General features: G+C 42.8%; 1 protein-coding gene across 1 annotated transcript in view; it reads left to right on the top strand.

Annotated features, from left to right (window-relative positions):
- The window catches only part of KIF6 (kinesin family member 6), a 410723-nt gene that overhangs the window by 372047 nt on the left and 12868 nt on the right, over nt 1–25808 (top strand). Inside the window, exons 20-21 of the mRNA XM_060245036.1 lie at nt 6502–6591; nt 12331–12431. Of these exons, the coding sequence (XP_060101019.1) occupies nt 6502–6591; nt 12331–12431 (191 nt within the window). The remainder of the gene's footprint in view (nt 1–6501; nt 6592–12330; nt 12432–25808) is intronic.

Genomic DNA, 25808 nt, shown 5'->3' with positions numbered 1-25808 from the left:
TATAAAAAAAGGAAGGAGTTTGAAGTTTATGTTGAAGTATCCTGAATAAGTCTTTGTGGGTCCTAAATATACACTTAAACTCTCATTGGATTTGTACAGTGGATTATAAAATGCAGCTATATTGTTGATTGATGGAAGAATAGCTGTGAAATCTTCTAAGTGGATTATAAATTCCTGATGGTGGATATTATGGATATGATCCTTTAATTTTGGTTCTATTTTTATATGGTCTGAATATTTTTTCTTTTTTACCTTTTTTCACTTACTTTTCTCCATTTTTCCCCTTTTCTTCATTTTCTGTGGAGTTTCCACTTCTTCATTTTCATTTTGGGATCATCTGGATTGTTTTATTTTTGTTTATCTTTTGGAGGGGCTATTTTTAATTTCTGCTTTTACCTGTGGATTATACAAAAGGGGCATCCAGCCCTGGATTATAATTTATAACTTGGAACAGTTGGATGAACTTGATAGGACTTGAACTCCATTGAACTATTTGTTCTGAAAAAGACATGACAGTGAATTGTCTCTGTTTCAGTGAGTTGGCTGTTTTGGCTAGGTGATACTAAAAATTGTTGTGGTAAAAAGGCTCTGTTTAATATAAATCTTATCGCTGTTTGGGGTTTGTCAAATTGTTGATAGAAGCAAGGTTGTTTTTTCAAACAAACTATTATCTTTGCATAATATTTATACTGTCTGATAGATATTAGTTCAACTAATATAAATAGGAACATTGTGTTCCAAAACAGACTACTGAAAAGGCAGTACATAAAATTTGTGGCTGTGAGTGCAAATATACTAATAAGGATGAAAAATAAAGCTGCTATTGGCTTTAAAGAAGTAATTTTAAAAAGACAATTGAGAAGGTAAACCACCAATACCCTCACCCAGCTCTTCGTCTGGTCTAGGGAAGTTTACAACCATGCAGGGGGACATGAAAGAGAGGCAGAACACTCTACTAACTGCCATAGCATAGCTGACTGGTAAAGTAGACAACATAGGAGAGCAGATGGCAGAAATCAAACAAGAGCTTCAAGAGAACAGAAAACAGACAGCAGAGATCAATAAATCTTTAAGGTCCTAGATGCACAAGTGACTGACAACACACAAAAGGCGGAACAGCTGGAAAAAGAACAGAAAGCATAAGATAATAGACTCCTACAGCTAGAGATAGATAAAGCAGCTTACATTCCAAAATGTACCAGAAGAAAAAAAAGAAGATTTACAGAAAATATTAAGTGAAGCCTTGGCAGAAATCTTACAGGTGACACCTGAAAGGATGGAAGAAGAGTTTGATCAAGTTAAGTGAGTACCATCAAGCTTCATGAGACAGAATAAATTTCCCAGTGAAATCCATTTGAAGCCCACAAGAAAGAAGACCAGAGACAATATTTTGAAGGAAGCAAGAGATAAACCAGTGACGATAGCAGGAAATATGGTGAAAATTTTGAGAGGTGCCATGGCCAGTCAGACAAAAGAGAAGAGAATATCAAACCCTGACAAACTTTTTGAGAGAAAGAGAAATACCTTATACATGGCTAATGCTGGAAGGCTTACTCTTTAGCTATGAAGAGAACAGATACAGGATAAACTCCATCTTCAAAGATCAAAACTTTATGGAGAGAGCGGAGAAAAAAGAGGGGAAGAAAAAGGAGGACGAAGAGGAAGAAGAAGGCTCAGATGAAGAGGATCCAAATAAACCATGGAAATATCCAACAAGATTGGAGACTAAAAAAGATTAAAAAGATAGTGATAAGAAAAATCCATAATGGTATCAATAATCTCTATTAATGTGAATGGACTTAATTCTCCTACAAAAAGGAGGACGATCTTTAGATATCTAACAAAACCGGAAATGGATATAATTTGCTTACAAGAAATTCATATTTTGGCTGAAGACCAACATTTTTTGAAAAATAAGAAACTTGGCAATTTGTTTATAGCAAGATACAAATTTTAAAAAAGATTAGCAATATACGTTAAGGATAAATTTAATCCACAACTACAGCATGCTTCAGAAGATGGAAGAATTTTACTAGTGGAAGTTATGTTGGACAATAAAAAAATATTATTGGCAAATATCTATGCCCCAAATGATCATCAAGAACATTTTTTCAAAGACTTACATCTTAGGTTGTCAAATTTGGAGTATGCAGAATACTGTATAGTAGGAGACTTTAACGCAGTTTATGACAGACAATTGGATAAAAAAACACATAAACACACTAAAGTCAAAGGTATCCAATTACCAACAAGTTTTTGGAAGCTTGAAGAAGAATTGGAGCTAGTTGATGCATGGAGAACAAGATACTCAAATTCAAAAGATTTTACATATTACTCTGTCAGCCACCAAACGTGGTCAAGAATTGATATGTGTTGGCTCTCTACAAACTTGGTTAAAGATCTAGCTGAGACAGAAATTCAAACAAGAATTATATCAGATCACAGTCCTGTAATAATAAAACTTAAAGGTACACAATTGAGAAGAACTTGGAAGCTAAATACTTCTATTTTAAAAGATAAAGACTTTCTTAAAGAATCCAAGGTTGAAATGGAATCTTTCATTAAACAGAATATAACTCAAGATGTAAAGATGCAAGTGGTCTGGGATACCGCTAAAGCATATTTTAGGGGCCTTGGAATCAGATACAGTGCAAAGAAAAAGAAAGAAAGAATTGAAAATTATCAAAGACTAATGTCGCAAGCAGGAGAAGCTGAAAAGAATTTAAAAGCACAACCGATAAAACAGGAGTTTCAAAATAAAGTTAAAAAAACACAAGACCAACTTAATTTACTGCTCATAGAGGAAACGGAGAAAAAAATTGAGATTTGCCAGACAAAACTTTTTTGAACATGCTAACAAACTTGGAAGAATGAGAAAAGAGAATGCCAAAAGAATAATACTGGTATTGAAAGATGAAAATAATAAAGAGAAAGTCTAAAGATAGGAGATATGCCAAATTGTGGAACAATTTTTAAAAAAGATTATATGAAGATAAACAAGTTCTAAAGGTAGACTTAGAAGAATATATTAAACAAAATAATCTGAATAAATTCACACACGAACAACAAAAATTTTTAAATGAACCAATAACGATAAGGGAAGTGGGAAATGCAACGGCACCCCAAAAGAATGGCAAAGCTCCGGGTCAAGATGGCCTACCTGCTGAGTTCTATAAAGCTCACGAGGAGCCTTTACTGTTGCCATTTAAACATCTTATTGAAAGGATACAAGAGGAAGGCCAAATACCAGTTTCATGGCAAGAAGCTACAATATCTTTAATTCCAAAGGAGGGTGCAGATTTGAAAGATATAAAAATCTACTGGCCAATTTCTCTTTTAAATGTGGATTACAATTTTTTTGCTACAATTTTGGCACAACGCTTGAAGAAGGTCTTACAGTCCACAATACACCAAGACTAGGCAGGATTTCTTCCTAGAAGATACCTGAAAGATGTTAGAACAGTATGTAACATAATGGAATACTATGAGAACCAACCAGAGAAACAATTGGCATTAATCTGTCTGGATGCAGAGCAGGCCTTTGACAATGTTTGTTGGCAATTTATGTTGCAACAATTGAAGGGAATGGAATGTGGTGAGAATTTTTTGAGAACAGTACAATCAATATATTCCTCGCAAAGGTGATGGTGAATGGTGAACTAACAGAAGCAATTGCTATTCAAAAGGGTACAAGACAAGGTTGCCCACTGTCACCACTTCTTTTTATTTTGTGCTTAGAGATACTGAATAACCAAATAAGAGAAGATACAAGTATCAAGGGAGCGGTGATTAAAGGTGAACAATACAAATTGAGAGCCTTTGCGGATGATTTGGTCTTTATATTAGAGCAATCAAGAGATTCAATTGACTGTTTGATAAATAGGATTAACCAATTTGGCCACTGGGCAGGATTGAAGATTAATTATCATAAAACAAAATTCCTGACGAAGAATATGACGACAGAACAAATTCAATTTCGCCAACAAAAATCAGGGGGGTTTTTATGAGAAAAGAATTAAATACTTAGGTGTACACATTTCAAATAAGTGCAGCAGTCTCAGAGCGGCTCACAATCTCCTTTACCTTCCTCCCCCACAACAGACACCCTGTGAGGTGGGTGGGGCTGGAGAGGGCTCTCACAGCAGCTGCCCTTTCAAGGACAACCTCTGCCAGAGCTATGGCTGACCCAAGGCCATGCTAGCAGGTGCAAGTGGAGGAGTGCAGAATCAAACCCGGTTCTCCCAGATAAGAGTTCGCACACTTAACCACTACACCAAACTGGCTCTTCACACCAAACTGGCTCTCCGAAGGACACTCTTACTTTAAAAATCATTAGTTCCGGAAATCTCTGTATCATACATAGTTGTGGCTAAAACCAAGAATTTATCAGAAAATTCCAAGATGGGTATCTCCAGTGGAAGCATTCACTCCTCCAAATCTTTTGAAACCTAACCAGAGTTATAGATATGAAGAACTGCTGAAAAATGATAACCAACTGAAAACCAGGGAAGAGCTAGAAAACATGGACATTAAAATGAGTTGGTGGTTGAGAACACAAGTTGAATCTAGATATGCCAAAGACAAGACAATAGACTTTAATACAGAACAATATCCATTTGACAAAAGCTTCTTAGGTCCTCAAGAAAAATTAATTTCCAAGCTATATTTATACTTATTACAGATGAAGATGCAAGATGAGATAGTAAAAGATTGTTTGGTCCAATGGGCAAAAAACTTGGAGCGTAATATTATGCTAGAAGAACAGGAGATGCTGTGGAAATTCAATATTAAATTAACTAACTCAGTAACCTTTAAAGAATATCTGTATAAGATGTTTTATAGATGGTACATAACCCCACAGAAATTGTATAAGATGTATACTAACATGTCTAACAAATGTTGGAAATGCACTAAACATGTTGGGTCTTTTTATCATATGTGGTGGACCTGTGGGGTGGTGAAAGACTAGGAAGATGGTCCATGAACAATTACAGAAAATTTTGAAGACACAGATCCAATTTAAACCAGAACTGTTTTTATTGAACATATTTCCTGGTGATTATTCCAAAGAAATGAGACATTTGTTGGCGCACATTAACACAGCTGCTAGGATTGTTTTGGCACAGAGATGGAAGCTTCAGGAGATCCCCACAAGAATGGACTTGGTGGGGAAAATTCTGGAAACAGCTGAGCTGGACTGTTTATCCCAGTTGTTGGCTGGGAAATCTAAGGAAGAAGCAGGAAAATATTGGGTGAAACTATATACTTGGCTAGACGCTCAAGACTCTTAAGATTCTTTGGTGTGAACTCATACGCTGCATGCTGCATCAAAGTGGTCTGCAGGGTTGTCATCCCAGAAGGAAGCCTCTTCTAAAGATGATGCACAAGAAAGCCTGCGAACGGTTTACTGCAGACAAGCAGACTAAGGACATGGATTTCTGGGACCATGTCCTGTGGTCTGATGAGACCAAGATAAACTTATTAGATTCAGATGGTGTCAAGCATGTGTGGTGGCAACCAGGTGAGGAGTACAAAGACAAGTGTGTCTTGTCTACAGTCAAGCATGGTGGTGGGAATGTCATGGTTTGGGGCTGCATGAGTGCTGCCAGCACTGGGGAGCTACAGTTCATTGAGGGAACCATGAATGCCAAGATGTACTGTGACATACTGAAGCAGAGCATGATCCCCTCCCTTCGGAGACTGGGCTTCAGGGCAGTATTCCAACATGATAACGACCCCAAACATACCTCCAAAACAACCACTGCCTTGCTAAAGAAGCTGAGGGTAAAGGTGATGGACCAGCCAAGCATGTCTCCAGACCTAAACCCTATTGAGCATCTGTGGGGCATCCTGAAACGGAAGGTGGAGGTGCACGAGGTCTCTAACATCCACCAGCTATGTGACGTTGTCATGGAGGAGTGAAAGAGGACTCCAGTGGCAACCTGTGAAGCTCTGGTGAACTCTATGCCCAAGAGGGTTAAGGCAGTGTTGGAAAATAATGGTGGCCACACAAAATATTGACACTTTGGGCCCATTTGGACATTATCACTTAGAGGTGTACTCACTTTTGTTGCCAGCAGTTTAGACATTATTGGTGGTGTGTTGCGTAATTTTGAGGGGACAGCACATTTACACTATTATACAAGCTGTAGACTCACTACTTTACATTGTAGCCAAGTGTCATTTCTTCAGTGTTGTCACATGAAAAGATATACTTAAATATTTACAAAATGTGAGGGGATGTACTCACTTCTGTGACATACTGTATGTAAACTATGCTCAAATTAGGACTGAGAATGGATCCTGGGTCTGCGGGTTGAAGGCCATGGTTTTTTTTCCTGGATGGATTCAATTGATTCCTAAAAGAACCATGAATGGCAATATGCCCTAAAGGTATCATCATCTGAATTGGATGCATTATTATTTTACTAGAGCTTTCCCCCCTAGATTCCAATAACATTTTAAACACAGCATGATTTTGTATAGTCCTTCTCTCCTTAGGGTTCCAAATAGCACCACAGCCAGCTTCAGTGAAGAATCCTCAGTGACAAGCAGCTTGCGCCACCTCAGCAACTCAGCTTCAGTAGCAAGGTATGCAGTATTTGCCATCAACCTGATGAGTTACGTCAATGTATCAGCCTGCTGCCATGTCTTGCATTCTCCCACCTTTGCTTCCTTAACCTTGGATTTGGCAGTAACCCTGGAGTCATGAGCAGAGACTTTCCAAGTCCTTTCCTATCAGCCACAGGTCCATATTTTTTAGTGGCACATAGTGAAGGGGAATAACTATTCACACATTTCTCCTATAACTGTAAGTAGAATAAACCCTGATGTTACCCAAAGAGGCAGTCTCCTAATTAATTGGGGGGAATTAGGAAAGGAGACAGAGTGAGAGGGAGTAACTTGGATTCTCCACAAGCGTTTACAGGGATTTTTTCCTTAAGAGAACTCTCAAATAAACCAGGCAGATCTTCACCAGAAAGGTTTTTATTAAAAAGAAATAGAAATGAGCAACACACACATACATATACACTGAAAACAAATACAAGAGCTAACTAAAAAGGAATCAGGGGGGAAAGAGAGAAAGCTTTTTTGGGGAGGTGAAGGGTAATATCTTGCAGAGATCTGGGGAGCAAAATAGCCAGCAACTCACAAAGAGAAGAGACCCCACAGAGTAGGGCCAAGAACACACACACACACCCTGCACTGGTGGCTAGGGACCCTTAATATTTAGCAAAATGCTCCCTGGGGAAAGATGACATATCTGCCTGAAAAACAATAACTCCGTTGGCTTTTCTGAGCTGTACAAAAAGATATAAATGGCTTGATGGGTTTTCCTGAGATGGACTATAGGTGTGAAAGGCTTGATGACCCTGCTAATGTTGGATGGGTAGGGCTAATGGGAAATGTGAATAGGCTTAAATGTTGCTTAACTGTCACCTAGTTAAGGGAAATGGGTCTAGGGGAAATAGATGTAGGTGTTGATGAGATTAATCCTGGGTGTGTCAAAAGTTCTTGGGACACCCATTGTTGCAAATTATGCATCTCTCCAGGGTGTGGAAGAGAAACATTAGCCAGCCAGCTGCTTTGACTCATAGAATCATAGAGTTGGAAGAGACCTCCAGGGTCATCTAGTTCAACCCCCTGCACAATGCAGGAACTTCACAAATACCTCCCCCACACACATACATTCCCAGTGACTCCTGCTCCATGGCCAGAAGATGAGAAAAATCTCTAGGATCCCTTGCCAAACTGGCCTTGAGAAAAATGTCAAAGTGTCAATCAACATTTCCCTGGGCATGTAAGAAGGGACCACAAGACTTAAACTTTGATGTAACCCTTCCTGTCCTCCTTCTCATGATCTGCCTAATTCACAGGATCAGCTTTGCTGTCAGATGGCCATCTAGCCTCTGCTTAAAAACTGCCAAGGAAGGAGAGCCCGCTAGCTCCCAAGGAAGCCTGTTCCTCTGAGGAAATGCTCTGTCAGGAAATTCTTCCTAATTTTTGGCCAGAAATTCTTCTGATTTACTTTCAACCCATTCTGGTCCGACCTTCTGGGACAACAGAAAACAATTCTGCACCATCCTCTATATGACAGCCCTTCAAGTACTTGAAGATGGTGATCATATCACCTCTCAGTCATCTCCTCTCCAGGCTAAACATACTTAGCTCCTTCAACCTTTCCTCATAGGACTTGGTCTCCAGACCCCTCACCCATGCTGGCTCTTAGTAATCACAGCCATCTTTTCTAAATGTTCAAGGACTGACTGTTCGATAACTCACTTCCACAATACTTGACAAGGCTTGTTTCTAACTAGCATCCATTTTGTTTCATTTTGGGCCAGGCAATGCCCTGCACTTATGATTTTGGGGTGACATTAAAGAATGTGTGTGTTTATGTCCCTTTCTACAAGTGGCTCTTCTCTGAAGCTGTCAGAGTTTCTGCTGTGAGCATTGTCAGAAGAATTCCAGCTGTGTAGCAAGCCCATGTGCAACACCTTTGGATTGAGGTCTTAATATGCAGGGTGTTTTATCATTCTTGTGCTATTCTTATTTGCAACAACCCCTGTGAGAGATTGAAGGGCCTTCTACTGGCAGCCACTCTAGTATGGAGGGCCCAGAGCACCCAACCACCCTTTGTCTTCCTTATTAATAAATACCTCTTAACTGTGACCAAGGAGATGTGAGAACCTAGGCAGTTTAACAACAAAAAGAAGTTTATTATTAGTGCTCTAAAACAGTAAGTGGGCGATAAAGATTTAGTGCTAAAGTGAATATGAAACAGTAAAGGTTGGTGCAAATAAACAAGAGCCCTGACCCATCTATACTGTCCCTACTCTAATACCAAACTCACCACACTTCCCTTGGATAAGGTATCTTCCTACTGTCTGTAAGCTTCCCAATCCACACCCCCGCCCTGCCGGGGGACCCCTGGATTAGAAGCATCCTCCCCCGCTCTCCAAAAATGTGGAAGCAGGGGGGTGGGGAAACGGCGCCATGTCTCTTTCCCTGCCTGCCTCCCTCCCTTGCAGGCTTTAGGCTTCTCCCTTCCTCTGGGTCACAAAGACCCACCCACCGCTGGCCTGCTATTCGCTCCAGTCCGGCCTCCCTTCGTGAGGTGCATGCTGGGACTCATAGTCCTTGCGTCCTCTCTGGCTGCCACAGGTGTCTCCTCGGGGAGTCTGGCCGGCGGAGGGGGGGGAGCTCCATCCCCAGAGGACCATGTGCGTTTCTACCTCCGGAGGCTTCAGTCGCTGATTGAAAGGCTTCCTCCTGGGATGGGGTGTCTGTGTTACTTTGAAGAAGTTGGCAGCAACTCATGAGTTGAGAGGCCAATCCCCCTTCAGTGTTGCCAGAAATGGGGGTAGGGGGGGAGTCTGCTGAGTACTTCATTATTCTCTATGTGGAGATCGATTCTCATAGGGTATAATGGGGAATTGATCTGGAGGTTTCGGGGGCTCTGGGGGCGCTGTTTTTTGAGGTAGAGGCACCAAATTTTCAGTATAGTATCTAGTGACTCTCCCCAAAGTACCCCCCAAGTTTCAAAACGATTGGACCATGGGGTCCAATTCTATGAGCCCCAAAAGAAGGTGCCCCTATCCTTCGTTATTTCCTATGGAAGGAAGCCATTTTTAAAGGTGTGCGGTCCCTTTAAATATGATGGCCAGAACTCCCTTGGAGTTCAATTATGCTTGTCACACCCTTGTTCCTGGCCCCGCCCCTATGTCTCCTGGCTCCACCCCCAAAGTCTCCTGGCTCCACCCCCAGAGTCCCCAGATATTTCTTGAATTAGACTTGGCAACCCTAACTGTCTGTTCCAAAGAGCAGTCTTTCTCTGTCTGCAACCTCTCTAGACAGAGAACCTTTCCTCATGCAGCCTCTTCAGGAAAGAACACACCCTGTCTGTGCTTAGCCCTTTTTATGCTCTTCTCCCAGATCTCACCCCTCTCTGGGCTAGTTTCCCTCCAAGACCTTGCCACCCAATCAGAGGGACAGGGCGGATCCTGGGAAATGTATGCTTTCCCCAGTAACTCCTAGGCAGGTTTCTCTGGGGCCTGCAGGCTTCACTAGGCCCAGGATCATGACAGAGATGAATTGACCAACACAAGTTAATAGACTCCTTTCAAGACCAAGTGGTGTCTGCCTAGGGAGTGTTAGTGGTGACTCATTTGGTGTACAGCTTCCTAGCATTTCAGTGGCTGGGAAAAATGAATTTCCTCCTTAGAATACTTATAGGTAAATTAAATGAATTCTTGTTTCATTTAAAATGGGGAAAATGTATGATCTGAAATTATGCTGATTGCTGCTTTTACAGAAACCCTTCTCTTCATGCTTCCATCCTCAGAGTGAGGTGAATGGCTACCAGAGACATGGGGCATTTTCGCACTGACCTTAATCGGCAGCGACGCCCCTCTTCACCGCGCAGGATCTGCGCAGATTTCGCACCAATTGCCGCGGAGCACCCAGAAGAGCCGGAAAGTCCCGCGGCTTTTGCGGCGCAAATGGAAACTGGTTTTTGGCGGCTCTTCCGCGGCTCTTCCGGGTGCTCCGCGGCAATTGGTGCAAAATCCGTGCAGATCCTGCGCAGTGAAGAGGGTCGTCGCTGCTGATTAAGGTCAGTGCGAAAACGCCCATGGCCTTTTTAGTGGTGGAGCTCTGACTTTGGAATTCCCTCGTTGGTCCATTCACCTGGCATCTAACTTCTACAGCTTTTCCCACAGGATTTTCAGTAGCTGCCTTTGTTTTTTGTTTTTTTCTAATGCTTGCTCCATTAAGTACAATCGTTACATGTTTTTAACAGTAACTGTTTACTGCTTTAATTTTCTGGTTTTAGCTGTTGCTCAGGGGCAGATCATGTGATGAACTGTTGGAAGGAATCTTCTAGTGATCTATTATAGCAGCTGCCACTGAACTTCATTGAAAGAATTTGGTGCCTTTACTAGAGAACGGTAGGAAGTAGCAATAAAGGCATCGGGGGTGCTGCCACAGCATCAAAGAGGCACATAGCTAATGAGTAGACAGCAGCCAGGAAGCAGCATCAATCACACCAGGTACTGCTATCTACTCAGCACTCATGTAATTGCACACTGCTGTGGGAGCAGGCCACTGCTTCTACCATCTCAGGATGAGTTCCAGTGAAGGCACCAAAACCCTTCTCCCTTCAGTGATGCTTAGTGGCAGGATCTCCACACAAATGGCCCTGTTGTTGCTGCTAGTGCATTTAAAGATGCTGCCATTCTTCTTTATTGCTAGGTTCAAGGTTGAATTGATATGGTTGTATTGTATGTGCTTAGAGTTTATGGAATATAAATGTGCTTAGAGTTTGTGGAATATAAATATTTTAAACAAATACATAGCACAATGATCTGCATAACTGATTAATTTTGTAGTGCTTTTAAAAATTGTAAGCCTCTTTGGAGCTTCAGCAAAAAGCACATTACCTATGTTTTAATAAATTAACATAATACCCCTTCTTAGATGCACATCTTAATGCGGTGAGGGAGTTTGTGTGTGTCAGGAAATCTGAAAGTACTACAATAAAAAGTTTAGACTCTGTCAAGAGGCTAAGAGTCACTCCAGATGGAACATTCACAGTGGAGACACCAGACTAAGATGCATCCACCCCCTTCAAAAGCCAAGAACCACATCAGTAGAAGAGGACATATAATCCCAGTAGTGATGGGGGTGGAGAAATCCTTGAAGGGATGTTTTTACTTTACTGGGCAGCAGCAGTAGTGGAAGGTGACACTGGCAGAGGATCTATCATAGACAAAGGCAGTACTGCTTCATCTGAACCTGGTTAATACTGCACAGAATAAGGCAGTGGTCAACCGCCTCTAGGGCCAAATAGACTAGTCTGGGAATGGAAAATCCATTCCATTTTTCTTTGTGTTGCAGTTTATTTCAAAGGGACCCAGAGGAGCTTCTGCCAGGGAAGAGGAGCTGGGAAGTTCAGCAGCCCTGCCTTCTGCTTCCTATGCTCAGCAGGAAAGGGAGTGGACAGGGGGAGAGAAGAGAGCTGTGGGTCAGATTAAAGCCCTGGGTGGGCTGGTTCTGGCCCATAGGTTTGACACCCCTACTATAAACAACAGGAAGTCATTAATTCATAGGGTCACCATAAGTCAGAAACAACTTGATGGCACCTCACATACAAAACCCCTGTAAATTAAACCTAGGCACTAATACTGAGCCCCACATAAACAGAGATCACATAGTCCTGTGTCTGGAGGTGAGATTATTGAACAAGCAGTATTTAAACAAGAGAAAATATACTATTAAAGTAATAGACTGATTCAAGCTAAAAGATTATTATTATTATTATTATTACAGAATTTCCCCAGGTTCAACCATCCCTCTCACAGGAGACCGTCAGACTGATGCTGATATTCTAGCTTTCATTAGAGCAAGGCGGAATCTCCAGCAAAAAAAAGGTACCTTGCTAAGTGCAGTAGTTGATGAAGTTGTCTGTCTTATGCAATACCGTAAATGTAAGTATATCTAGTAGTCTCATCCATTTATAACATTTGTGGTATGTTCTGTGATTCACTACTTGCAGCTGTTTTATGCTTTCATGCAGTTTGATTTTAGCAGTGCTGCTGCTTGTTTTTATTACTTTTATTGGTCCCCTACCCAAAAAGGAAGACACAGGTCAGGCACCAAGTTTAAATTACACTAAAATTTTACAAATTATTTGAAAAGAAGAAGAGCAGTAGCTAAACTACCCTGTTAGTGTGGGCATCCTGTTAGTGTGGGTAATCCCACTCTGGCTTCAAGGCTAGAGTGCTGCATAGTTCTTCATCACTTGCACATCAAAACTGTACAGAGAAATGCCATCTGTCAAGGCCTATGTCAGTTAGCATGAAGGTTCAGGCATTAACAAGCAACACCCAAAATGTGTCCCCCCCAGGCATTTGGATTGGACAGCCTGAATTGTCCAGTCTGGTTATCTCTCCCTCTCTTATGGTACCTCAGATTGCTTTCCAATATAATTCACACAACAGTGTACCAGCATGAAGCCTGTCACTTTAGTTAGGTCCTTCCTAGTCTTCGCTGATTAGGCATTGACTCTTCCCTATCATGAAACAGCCTAAAAGGCCAATCAAAGACAGATCCAAAAAATTCCTGTGGTCCTGAAGTGACCTGCTAATCTCATATTGTACTCAAAGGAAGGGAGGACGGGGCAGATTTTCCAGCAGAAAAAAAAGGAAGGTGAAAGAATGCTGGCTTTAGGTAGCCAGCCCCAAATGTCCCCCCGCTTGCCTAGGTAGCATCATAGTATGTCATCTACCAACTAGTCTGGTACTTCTCAATTCACATGATTCATCAGGAGCCAGTTCGGTGTAGGGGTTAAGAGCTGTGGACTCTAATCTAGAGAACCAGGTTTGATTCCCTACTCTTCCATATGCAGCTGCTGGAGTAACCTTGGATCAGTCACAGTTCTCTCAGAGGAGTTCTCTCAAGAGTAGTTCTCTCAAAGATCTCTCAGCCACACCTACCACACAGGGTGTCTGTTGTGCAGAGAGGAAAGGAAGGAGATTGTAAGCTGTTCTGAGACTCCAAGTGAAGGACAGGGTATAAATCCTCCTCCTTCTCTTCTTCTTTTCAAAGGGCAGGGCAGCAATAGGTATCAATTGTCTTGTTAACCAATTTGACTGTTAATTGGATTAGCAGAAAAGCAGCACATACATACAGCAAAGTGAAACAAAATATGTAAAGTGCCCAATTTTAGACAAAGGCAAGGGAAAGGAAATAGAGATGTGCCCAGAATTGTTTCTTCTTGGCACCTGTATGAGGAAGGAAGGAAGGCACTGGCTAACTATCAACATAGTTAGGGAAAGATCAGAGCAACATATGCAAGCCTTTCTTCTAGTTTCTCCTGTATCAAACTGTCAAATAGCAGCAAACTGGTTACTTCCCCAACAGCACCTACCAGCACTTAATGGCAGCAACAAGAGGAAGGAAGGAAACACCTGTTGAAGCAAAAGCAGGCTGGGAAGCAACAATAGATATTGCTGTCTCCCTGTAGTATTCTTGCCAGTTTAGCATTCAAAGCAAAGCTCCCATGCCTATCCATGTTGTATTGGCATTATTAATATGCACTGGAAGCTGCATATGTAAATGCCTGCAAAAGTAGGCCCAATTCATTTGATTCATCCCTTGTGATAAAAGACTGCTCAGATTCTGTGAACATGTCTAATTGTAGATAAATTTATTGATATAGGTCATGGTCCAGGCCTGGCACTAGAGTTTCCAGCTCTCAAGGCTGGAACCCACTCCTCCACCCCCCCCCCCCAAACAGCTCAATTCATCATGATTACGTCACTGTGATGCCTCCCCCAACTTTGCAGAGACTGCCCGAGCCTCAGGAGGCCTCTGCAAAGTTCCAAACGCAGCAGGTGCACTTAGAGTGCACTTGCTGCCCCCCCAACTTTGCAGAGGCCGCCCAATTTTCCAGAAGCCTCTGCAAACCCTCTGGGGCATGGGAAGAGGGGTGCCTCGGGGTGCCCCTAGGCCAAGTGACTCCCCAGGCGGCTGCCTACTTGGCCTACTCCCACGTGCCAGCCCTGTTGTTTCCCACTAATGGTTCTATATGGAGTGGAGGATGCCCAGGCTCACTGTATGCAGTGGAGGAGGGTGCCCAGGCTCATTCCCACCCTTGATCAAATTCATATGCTAGATGCCCAGACTATATGAGAACAGCCTCCAGGTAATGAATGTTTAACATTTCATTCTCTTCCAAAGGTAACTAAAATTGTCAAGCAGTAGAAGATGTTCATTATTAAATGGACAGCAGTGGCACCTAAAGGTAATAAGGAAGTTATTAATCCTAGGAAAAAGAAAGATTCACAGTGATTTTTTTTTAGCGAGAGGAACAAATTATACTGAGCAGATGAAAACAGCTGTGATTAGTGAAGCAATAACTTTCCATCACTACTCCAGTGCTGATGACAGCATTACTCAGCAAGCTATCAGCACCTGCCAGATGGTGTTAGCATTATCCCACAGTGGAGATTTGGTCTATCTCTGTGGTTATCAGCAATAATTGTCAGGTGTAAACACAAGTGCTGCAAAGCCAGCCACCTTCCTCCATCTAGAACAAACATTCTGCACACATTGGCTTTGCACTTTCATATGTCTCAATTTAGTAAACTTGTTGTCAAACTCCTTTTTGAAAATATAATGATGTTGAATTTGTATGATATTTTCCTATTAAGGGGTTGCAGAATAAGGTCGACAAATTTAAGAGATTCTTTTGTTTTAAATCACCCAGTTCATAGTTATAAATGGCTGCATCTTAATGATAAGAGAATACCTTTCCTTGACACACCAAATTACAGCCCAGCCCAGAAATTCTGATAAAGAGAGTAGAGTAAATTCAAAGAAAATGGGCAAAGCAACTCTTGCCCTTAGAAAATATGGCCTAGGACCTACCTACCTTAGGGACCGTCTCCAGAGAGTACTTAGATCGGGATCACAAAATCTATTAGTAATCCCCGGGCCGAAGGAGGCCCGATCGAAATCAACTAGAGACAGGGCCTTTTCAGTCATAGCCCCCTGCTGGTAGAACCAACTGCCAGATGAAGTGAGGGCCTTGCAGAACCTTGTGCAGTTCCGCAAGACCTGCAAGACTGTCCTCTTCCGACTGGCATTCAATTGACTTGGCACTGGTACGTAAGAGAAGTGGAAGAAGGCCGTTGCCACCAGAATAGCACCAACTCAATATTCTGTTTTTCTGTTTTAACTGTTATAATCATTGTATATCTATTTTATTACCGAATGTGTAATTTTAATACTTATTAATTTAATTGTTTGTGGGATTTTATGTTGTGAGCCGCCTTAGGCTTCCCAAATCCCTCGCCTAGGCGGGAGACCCCCGATTTGGAGCCTCCTCCCCCCGCTCGGCAAAAATCCAGAAAGTGGGGGGGGGAGAATGGTGGCCCTTCCCACGCAGCCTAGATCCCAGCAGCTTCTCCTCTCCCCTTCCCACTGATTCCTGATACTTCTCCTCCTCCCTTCCCTTCCCTTCTCACCTCGGATCACAGCAGCTTCTCCTTGCCTCTCCGCTTCCCACCCAGCTCCATTGCAGCAGCTGGAGCTTTCCCAGGCTGCTTCCTGCCCCACCCCAAAGGACCATGTGCCTTTGCACCTCTGGAGGTGGTGAAAGGCTTCAACTTTCTGTGTCTGTGTCTTTGTTGCTGTGAAGAAGCTGGCTGGTGAGTAGAGAGGCTAATCCCCTACATCAGATTTGCGAGAAGGGGGTGGGGTGTGGAGGAGAGGAAAACGTCTTCATTATTCCTGTGTGGAGATGGTTTCTCATAGGGTATAATGGGGAATTGATCTGGAGGTTTCGGGGGCTCTGGGGGAGCTATTTTTTGAGGTAGAGGCACCAAATTTTCAGTATAGTATCTAGTGCCTCTCCCCAAAATACCCTCCAAGTTTCAAAACGATTCGACCAGGGGGTCCAGTTCTATGAGCCCCAAAAGAAGGTGCCCCTATCCTTCATTATTTCCTATGGAAGAAAGACATTTAAAAAGGTGTGCTGTCCCTTTAAATGTGATGACCAGAACTCCCTTGGAGTTCAATTATGCTTGTCACACCCTTGTTCCTGGCTCCGCCCCAATGTCTCCTGGCTCCACCCCCAAAGTCCCCAGATATTTCTTGAATTGGACTTGGCAACCCTAAGCCGCCCTGAACCTGCTTCGGCGGAGAGAGTGGGATATAAATTAAATAAATAAACAAATAAATACATAAATAAATAAAATCAAGCCTGACTGGGCTGTTTCTAGATAACCTGTATATATTCAGTAACAGCATATGATGATGGATCTCTGCAGATGGTGGATCTGAGCAGAGATGTTTAACCTGTAAAAACCTTTTCTGACATTGAATAGTCAAACCTGCTCAGCTGCTGTGAGAGCCCTCTCAGGCCCAGCTGCCTCACAGGGTGCCTGTTGTGGGGGGAGAAAATATAGGAGACTATAAGCCTCTCAGAGTCTCTGATTCAGAGAGAAGGGCGGGGTGTAAATCTGCAGTCTTCTTCTTCTCAAAGGTTTGAACAGGCTATTTTGACCTTTGCGCTCTATGCTTAGTTAGTTCACCCAATATATCATAGAATCAAAGTGATCCTATGGACGGTTTTAAGCATTAATGCATTTCCTACAAATACTGCATTTCCACAAAGTAAAAAGTATGAAAACTGGGTGTGGTTTCTTCATGGGGTATTAGGGACCCTGCCTCCTGTTTCTTACCCAGGTCCTCTTGTAATACAAGTGTCAGTCTCTGCATGTGTATGAGCATCAGAGGATGAAGAAAGCAGTGCCAGGGAGCATGCAGCCATAACTTAAAAGCAGCAAGCAACATGGGACAGAAACAGTTATGGTTGCCCTAATGGATGACCTCCAGAGGCATCTGGATAGAGGGAAGTTTGCCGGTACTGCTGTTGTTGGAACTGTCGGCTGCGTTCAACATGATCAGCTATCAGTTATTGACCCACTACCTTGCTGACACTGGGATCAAGGGGTTGACCTTACAGTGGCTCTCCTCTTTTCTCCAGGGTTGGGGACAAAGGGTGGTAATAGGAGAGAAGCTATCTCGATGACACCCACTTAAATACAGACTGTCACAAGAGGCAGTTCTCTCCCTGATGTTGTTTAACATCTACATGTGTCCCCTTGCCCAGATTGCCTGGAGACATGGGCTGAGATGCCATCAAGATGTAGATGACACCCAGCTGTACCTGCTGATGGGTGGCTGGTCTGACTCCACCCCAGAAAGTCTGGCTCGGGCTCTACAAACCATGGCAGGTTAGCTCAGGCTGAGTCAACTGAAACTGAATCTGATGAAGACGGAGATCCTGTATCTAAGTCGTGGCAGTCTGGGAGTGGAGATTCCACTACCAGCTTTCAATGGGCATCACTCACATTGGCGCCAAAGGTTAAGAGCTTAGGAGTGCTCTTGGATACCTCCTTAACAATGGAAGCCCAGGTAGCAGCCATGCCAAATCATCCTTTTACCATCTCTGGCTAATAAAGCAGTTGGTTCCCTTCCTCAAATGCAATGACTTGGTGATAGTGATCCATGCTTAAGTCATCTTGAGATTGGATTAATGTAATGCCCTCTACATGGGGCTACCCTTGTTTCAAACCAGGAAGCTTCAACTTGTGTAGAACACTGCAGCCAGGTTGTTATTGCGGCTTTCCTTGTGGGAGCACATTCAGCCTATGCTGAAAGCACTGCACTGGTTACCTATTGCATATTGGATTCATTTCTAGGCGCTGGTTCTTACTTTTAAAGCCCTATATGGCCAGGGACCTGCATACCTTCGGGACCACCTTTCCCCACATGCTCTGACCCCCGGCTTTAAGGAGGCCAAGTTCAAGACAATGAGAGCCAGGGCCTTCTCTATTGCAGCTCTGTGCTGGTGGAATGAGCTTCCTGAGGAGGTTTGGGCCCTGAGGGGTCTTCCTCAGGGCCTGTAAGACTGTGCTTTTCCACCAAGCCTTTGTTAACTAAAATCAAAGACTACAACGGAAATTGAAGTGATCTGACCAACCTCAAAGCACAGACCTAAGATCTTTTTTTATGAAACATCTGGTTGTAACAGCCAATGATGGAATTAGACACAGAATGGATAGGCAGCTAACCACCATCATTAAATATATCATTATAAGACTGTTATAGCACCTGAAATTGTTTTATATTTTTACCGTATTAGGAATATTTTGATTTAATTGGTTTTATCTGATGTTTTATGGATATGTAAGCTGCTCTGAGAACTCCAGTTTTCTGGGTTACATCTCTGATGGTATCCCAGTTGAGCTATTCAGAGTCATAAAAGATGATGCTGTTAAAGTGATGCACACATTATGTCAACAAATTTGGAAAACACAGAAGTGGCCACAGGATTGGAAAAGATCAGTTTATATTCCAATCCCAAAGAAGGGTAATGCCAAGGATTGTTCAAACTATGGCACCATTGCACTCATTTCACATGCCAGCAAGGTCATGTTAAAGATGCTACAAGCTAGACTTCAGCAGTATGTAGATCGGGAACTACCAGAAGTTCAAGCTGGGTTTTGGAGAGGTAGAAGAACTAGAAATCAAATTGCCAACATTCGATGGATTATGGAGAAAGCACAGGAGTATCAGAAAAACATCTATTTCTGCTTCATTTACTATGCTAAAGCCTTTGATTGTGTGGATCACAACAAACTGTGGCAAGTCCTTAAAGAGATGCGAATACCAGATCACCTCACATGTCTCCTGAGAAACCTGTATAAGGGTCAAGAAGCAGCAGTCAGAACTGGATATGGAACAGCTGATTGGTTTAGAATAGGAAAAGGAGTTCGACAAGGATGTATATTGTCACCCTGCTTATTTAATTTATATGCAGAGTACATCATGCGGAATGCTGGCCTGGATGAAGCACAAGCCGAAATTAAGATTGCTGGGAAAGACATCAACAACCTCAGATATGCAGATGACACTACTCTAATGGCAGAAAGTGAGGAGGACCTAAAGAACCTCTTGTTGAGGGTGAATAGGAGAGCACAAAAGTGGGTTTGAAACTCAACATCAAAAAAACTAAGATCATGGCATCTGGCCCCATTACACCTTGGCAAATAGAAGGGGAAGACATGGAAGTAGTGACAGACTTCACATTTCTGGGAGCCAAGATCACTGCAGAAGGTGACTTTAGCCATGAAATTAAAAGATGTTTGCTCCTTGGGAGAACAGCTTTGGCGAACCTGGGCAGTATAATAAAAAGTTGAGACATCACCCTGCCAACAAAAGTCCATGTAGTCAAAGCGATTGTATTCCCAATAGTAATGTATGGCTGTGAGAGCTGGACCAAAAGGAAGGCCAGGCGCAGAAGAATAGATGCTTTTGAGATATGGTGCTGGAGAAGACTCTTGAGAGTCCCTTGGACTGCAAGAAGATCAAATCAGTCAGTCTTAAGGGAAATCAACCCAGACTGTTCACTGGAAGGTCAGATGCTGAAGCTGAAGCTCAAATACTTTGGCCACCAAATGAGAAGGGATCACTCACTGGAGAAGATCCTGATGCTGGGAAAGACAGAAGGCAAAAGAAGAAGGGGACAGCAAAAGATGAGATGGCTGGACAGTGTTACTGTTGTAACAAACATGAATTTGGACAGACTTCGGAGGATGGTGAAAGACAGGAGGGCCTGGCGTGACTTTGGCTGTGGGGTCGCAAAGAGTCGGACTCGACTGTGCGACTGAAGAACAAAAAAGTATTGTATACATTCAGTTTCCTCCCAAATCGGGAGGTAGGGGTTGTTTTAGGGGGTGTGGGACAAAAAAGTGTCTTCAGAGTGTATGTGCATTTTGAAATTATGCATCTTGCAAGAAATTGCTTATCTGGTTCATCATTCAGTGCAATATGGAAGTGGCCAGTGGTAATGATGTCAGTCTGTAGAAATCATACTGACACCTAGTGGACAAATGCTTAGGACCCCAATTATTTAAAACTGAATTTTGAATAAGTTTTGAACAACCTCCATTTATCCAAGTATTAAAAGTTCTGAAAGCAGTACCTCAGGGAAGAGGTCCTCAGGCAAGTGTGGCTGAGCCCAATAAGTCACACCAGAGCTGGGAGACCAAGTTGCATAGGAAAACGTACTTTATTTGCAAATAAAGGAAGCTACGAAAGAGCTTGATAATGCAGTAGTAACACACAATTTTATACCTGAGGTTCCCCCTCCTCAAAAACACCTCCTTGTGACATCATTGGGCATGCTCAATTGAACTTTCTTTGTTCAAAACTTGAGCATGCATACCAACAAAACATTTGTCAGCACTTTTTAATTGGCCTGTGACTCTTAGCCTGGGGGCTCTGTAAGGACCAGGAACCCGGATCCCTATTTTCATTGTGTTCCCAATAAGGTGAGTAGACCCTATTCCTTGTGTTCCCAATAAGGTAAGTAGACCCTCCAGAAGGAGAGCCACATAAACACAACAGGATTTAAAGGGAGACTGTATATTTTAATAAGCTATCATGAAGGTAGAATGCCAGAAGGGGGGTGGGGGCATTCCAGTGTTTTGTACTGAGTGTCACATGTATGACTATCTGTCCACAGGACAAGTCTTGGGTGTGTGCTCGATGCAAGGAGCTCCTGGTCCTCAGGGAACAAGTTCGTACCCTTGAGGCTGAGGTGGCAGACCTGAAGAAGCAGAGACAGTCAGTTAGGAAATCGGAGAAGACACTTGGTGACTTGTTAGATGAGCCCCACTATGAACATGCCAGCCCCATTGCTGCCAGGGAGCATGAGGGTCGAGAGGGAACAGGGCACCATGCTGAGGATAAGGGGAATGCACCCTCAGAAGGGACCTCTTCTTCAGTTGGTGAGCGGGTATCCTTTCACGCCAAGGAACCATCCCTGGGCAGGGAGAGAGGGGGGTCTTGGTAGTTGGTGATTCGATCCTTAGGCAAGTAGACAGCTGGGTGGCAAAACCGCTTACTGACCATATGGTGACTTGCCTGCCTGGTGTGAAGGTAGTGGACATTACGTGTGTTGTAGATAGGCTGATAGACAGTGCTGGGGAGGAGCCAATGGTCGTGGTGCATGTTGGCTCCAACGATGTGGGGACATGCAGTCGTGAGGTCCTGGAGAAAAAATTTAGGCTGCTAGGCAGAACCTAGCAGAACCGCTAATTTTGGAAGGGGTGTTGAAAGACCTGAGTCAGATTGAGGTGACAAGAGAGGAGGTCCTAGAACTGATTGACGAATTAAAAACTAATAAGTCACCAGGTTCGGATGGCATACATCCAAGAGTTCTGAAAGAACTCAGAGTTGAACTTGTGGAACTCCTTACAAAAATATGTAATCTTTCATTGAAATCTGCCTCCATTCCTGAGGACTGGAAGGTAGCAAATGTCACCCCCATCTTTAAAAAGGGTTCCAGAGGAGATCCAGGAAATTACAGGCCAGTCAGTCTGACTTCAATACCGGGAAAGTTGGAAGAAAGCATTATCAAGGACAGAATGAGTAGGCACATTGATGAACACAAGTTTTTGAGGAAGACTCAGCATGGGTTCTGTAATGGAAAATCTTGCCTAACTAACCTGTTACAGTTCTTTGAGGGGGTAAACAAACATGTGGACAAAGGGGACCCAAAAATATTGTTTACCTTGACTTAATGAAGTTCTTCATCAAAGGCTCCTTAGTAAGCTCGAGAGTCATGGAGTAAAAGGACAGGTCCTCTTGTGGATCAAAAACTGGCTAATTAATAGGAAGCAGAGAGTGAGTATACATGGGCAGTCTTCTCAGTGGAGGCCGGTAAGCAGTGGGGTGCCTCAGGGCTCAGTACTGGGACCCATGCTCTTGAACTTGTTCATTAATGATTTGGAGTTGAGAATACACAGTGAAGTGGCCAAGTTTGCAGATGACACTAAATTGTTCAAGGTGGTGAGAACCAGAGAGGATTGTGAGGCGCACTCCAAAGGGATCTGTTGAGGCTGGGTGAGTGGGCGTCAACATGGCAGATGAGGTTCAGTGTGGCCAAGTGCAAAGTAATGCACATTGGGGCCAAGAATCCCAGCTACAAATACAAGTTGATGGGGCGTGAGCTGGCAGAGACTGACCAAGAGAGAGATCTTGGGGTCGTGGTAGATAACTCACTGAAAATGTCAAGACAGTGTGCGACTGCAATAAAAAAGGCCAATGCCATCCTGGGAATTATTAGGAAGGGAACTGAAAACAAATCAGCCAGTATCATAATGCCCCTGTATAATCGATGGTGCGGTCTCATTTGGAATACTGTGTACAATTCCACACCTCAAAAAGGATATTATAGCATTGGAAAAGTCCAGAAAAGGGCAAATAGAATGATTAAAGGTTTGGAACACTTTCCCTATGGAGAAAGGTTAAAATGTTTGGGGCTCTTTAGCTTGGAGAAACGTCGACTGCGGGGTGACATGATAGTGGTTTACAAGATTATGCATGGGATGGAGAAAGTAGAGAAAGAAGTACTTTTCTCCCTTTCTCACAATACAAGAACTCGTGGGCATTCAATGAAATTGCTGAGCATACAGTTTAAAACAGATAAAAGGAAGTACTTCTTCACCCAAAGGGTGATTAACATGTGGAATTCACTGCCACAGGAGGTGGCGGTGGCTACAAGCATTGCCAGCTTCAAGAGGGGATTGGATAAAAATACAGAGTAGAGGTCCATCAGTGGCTATTAGTCACAGTATATATATGTGTATATATATATATTTGGCACTGTGTGACACAGTGTTGAACATGGCTTCTCTTACGTTCTTAGGCAGGAAACGTAAGGCCAGGATCTCTCAGGTAGCCTTCTCAGAAGTGCTACCTGTTCCCCATTCAGGGCTGGAGAGACAGGCACAAATTAGAAGTCTCAATGTGTGAATGAGACGATGGTGTAGGGAGGAAGGATTTAAGTTTGTTAGGCACTGGGATGCTTTCTGGAACAAGCGGGAGCTGTACAAAAGAGACCATCTCCACTTGTCCCCAGAAGGAACCAGGCTGCTGGCGCTTAAAATCAAAAAGGTGGCAGAGCAGTTTTTAAATTAAATCTTGAGGGAAAGCCGACAGGAGATGAAGGGTTAGCTGTTACTTTTCTACCAGGTAAAGGATCAGAGTTGTCAACTGAGATGGTGACAAACAGTATGGACTGTCTGCTAAAGTCTCGAGGCAGCAGGAGGAAGGTTGTGGGCCTAACTTGCCTGGGAAATTATAGATATTTGTATACAAATGCTAGAAGTGTTCAAAGTAAAATTGGGGAGTTGGAATGTTTAGTGTTGGGGGAAAACATAGACATTGTGGGAATTTCAGAAACTTGGTGGAATGAGGAGAATCAGTGGGACACGGTGATTCCTGGATATGTTATATCGGAAGGATAGGGAGGGAAGGGTTGGAGTTGGGGTGGCTCTGTATGTCAGAGAGGGTATAAATTCCAGTAAGACTGAGGTCAGAGAATTAGATTCCCTTCTAGAAATGCTTTGGGTCAAAATAGAGTGCCCACAAGGAAATTTAACTATGGGAGTTTGTTATCCCCCACCAAATCAAAAGATAGAGGACGATTATAATATGATGGAAGGATTAAAGATAGTTGCAAAATGCAAAAACTGTGTCAAAATGGGTGATTTTAACTACCCGCAGATTGATTGGGTCAATATGTGTTCTGGTCAAGAGAAAGAGATTGAATTTCTAGATGCCCTCAATGACTGTGCTATGGAGCAGATGGTCACAGAACCTACCAGGTGGGGCAATCCTGGATTTGGTCCTAAGTAATGCCGAAGACCTGGTGAGAGATGTAAAATTGATTGCACCACTTGAGAGCAGTGACCATAACATTATTGATTTCACCATTTGTATAAATAGGGAGTTGCCCCAAAAGACCCGCACAACCACGTTTAACTTTAAAAGGGGTAAATTCTCTGAGATGAGGAGGTATGTGAAGAGGAAACTGAAAGGAAAGGTAAATGCAGTCAAAACCCTTGGAGAAGCTTGGAGGCTATTTAAAACTATAATCCTAGAAGCTCAGAGAAAATATATACCACAAGTTAGGAGAGGCACAAACAGGTATAAGAAAAGGTCTGCATGGTTAACGAACAAAGTTCTAGAAGCTGTAAAAGGTAAGAATGATTCCTTTAAGCAGTGGAAAGCTAGTCCAAGTGAGATTAATAAAAGGGAACACAGGCTGTGGCAAATCAAATGCAAGACTGTGATCAGGCAGGCAAAAAGGGACTATGAGGAGCATATTGCAAAAAGCATAAAGACCAACAATAAAAAATTCTTCAAATATATTAGAAGCAGGAAACCAGCCAGGGAGGCAGTGGGGCCTTGGATGACCAAGAGGTAAAAAGATTACTGAAGAAGGATAGGGAAATGGCTGCGAAGCTGAATGCATTTTTTGCCTCTGTCTTCACTGTGGAAGATGAGAAGTGTTTGCCCACTCCAGAACCGCTAATTTTAGAAGGGGTGTTGAAGGACCTCAGATGAGAGAGGAAGTCCTACAACTGATAGATGAATTAAAAACTAATAAGTCACCAGGTTCGGATGGCATACATCCAAGAGTTCTGAAAGAACTCAAAGGTGAACTTGATCTCCTGACAAAAATATGTAATCTTTCATTGAAATCTGCTTCCGTTCCTGAGGACTGGTTAAAACGCTTGGGGCTCTTTAGCTTGGAGAAATGTTGACTGCAGGGTGACTAACATTCACTGCCACAGGACGTGGTGGCGGCTACAAGCATAGCCAGCTTCAAGTGGGGTTTGGATAAAAATATGAAACAGAGGTCCATCAATGGCTATTAGCCACAGCATATTATTGGAACTGTCTGGGCAGTGATGCTCTGTATTCTTGATGCTGGGGGGGGTCAAAGTGGAAGGGCTTCTAGCCTCACTTGTGAACTTCCTTTTTTTTGGCTACTGTGTGACACAGAGTGTTGGACTGGATGGGCCATTGGCCTGAGCCAACATGGCTTCTCTTATGTTCTTATGGTGGTACTTTTGACCCCACCAATAATATGATAAATGGAAACCTGTGTTTCAAGCCAAAATTTTAAACCATGGTTCAAGGTTCCATTTCCAGAAACTTAATGAGCAATTCAAATAATAAATTTCAAATAACGAGGGTTTGAATGGCATACAGCTTCTATAGCAAGTTTTACTATAGCTAATTAATGAGGATCCATTTTACAAAGAATTATAAATTTGAAAACTTAAGATCATAGCACCAAAATATTTTTATGCCTTTTATGTTTTATATTACTTTATATTTTATGTCCTTTTGCCTCCAGCACCTGATCTGATTTGTTA

The sequence above is a fragment of the Heteronotia binoei genome, chromosome 1 (assembly GCF_032191835.1).
Source record: "Heteronotia binoei isolate CCM8104 ecotype False Entrance Well chromosome 1, APGP_CSIRO_Hbin_v1, whole genome shotgun sequence".
NCBI lineage: Eukaryota > Metazoa > Chordata > Lepidosauria > Squamata > Gekkonidae > Heteronotia > Heteronotia binoei.
This window is presented reverse-complemented; position numbering and strand designations above follow the sequence as displayed.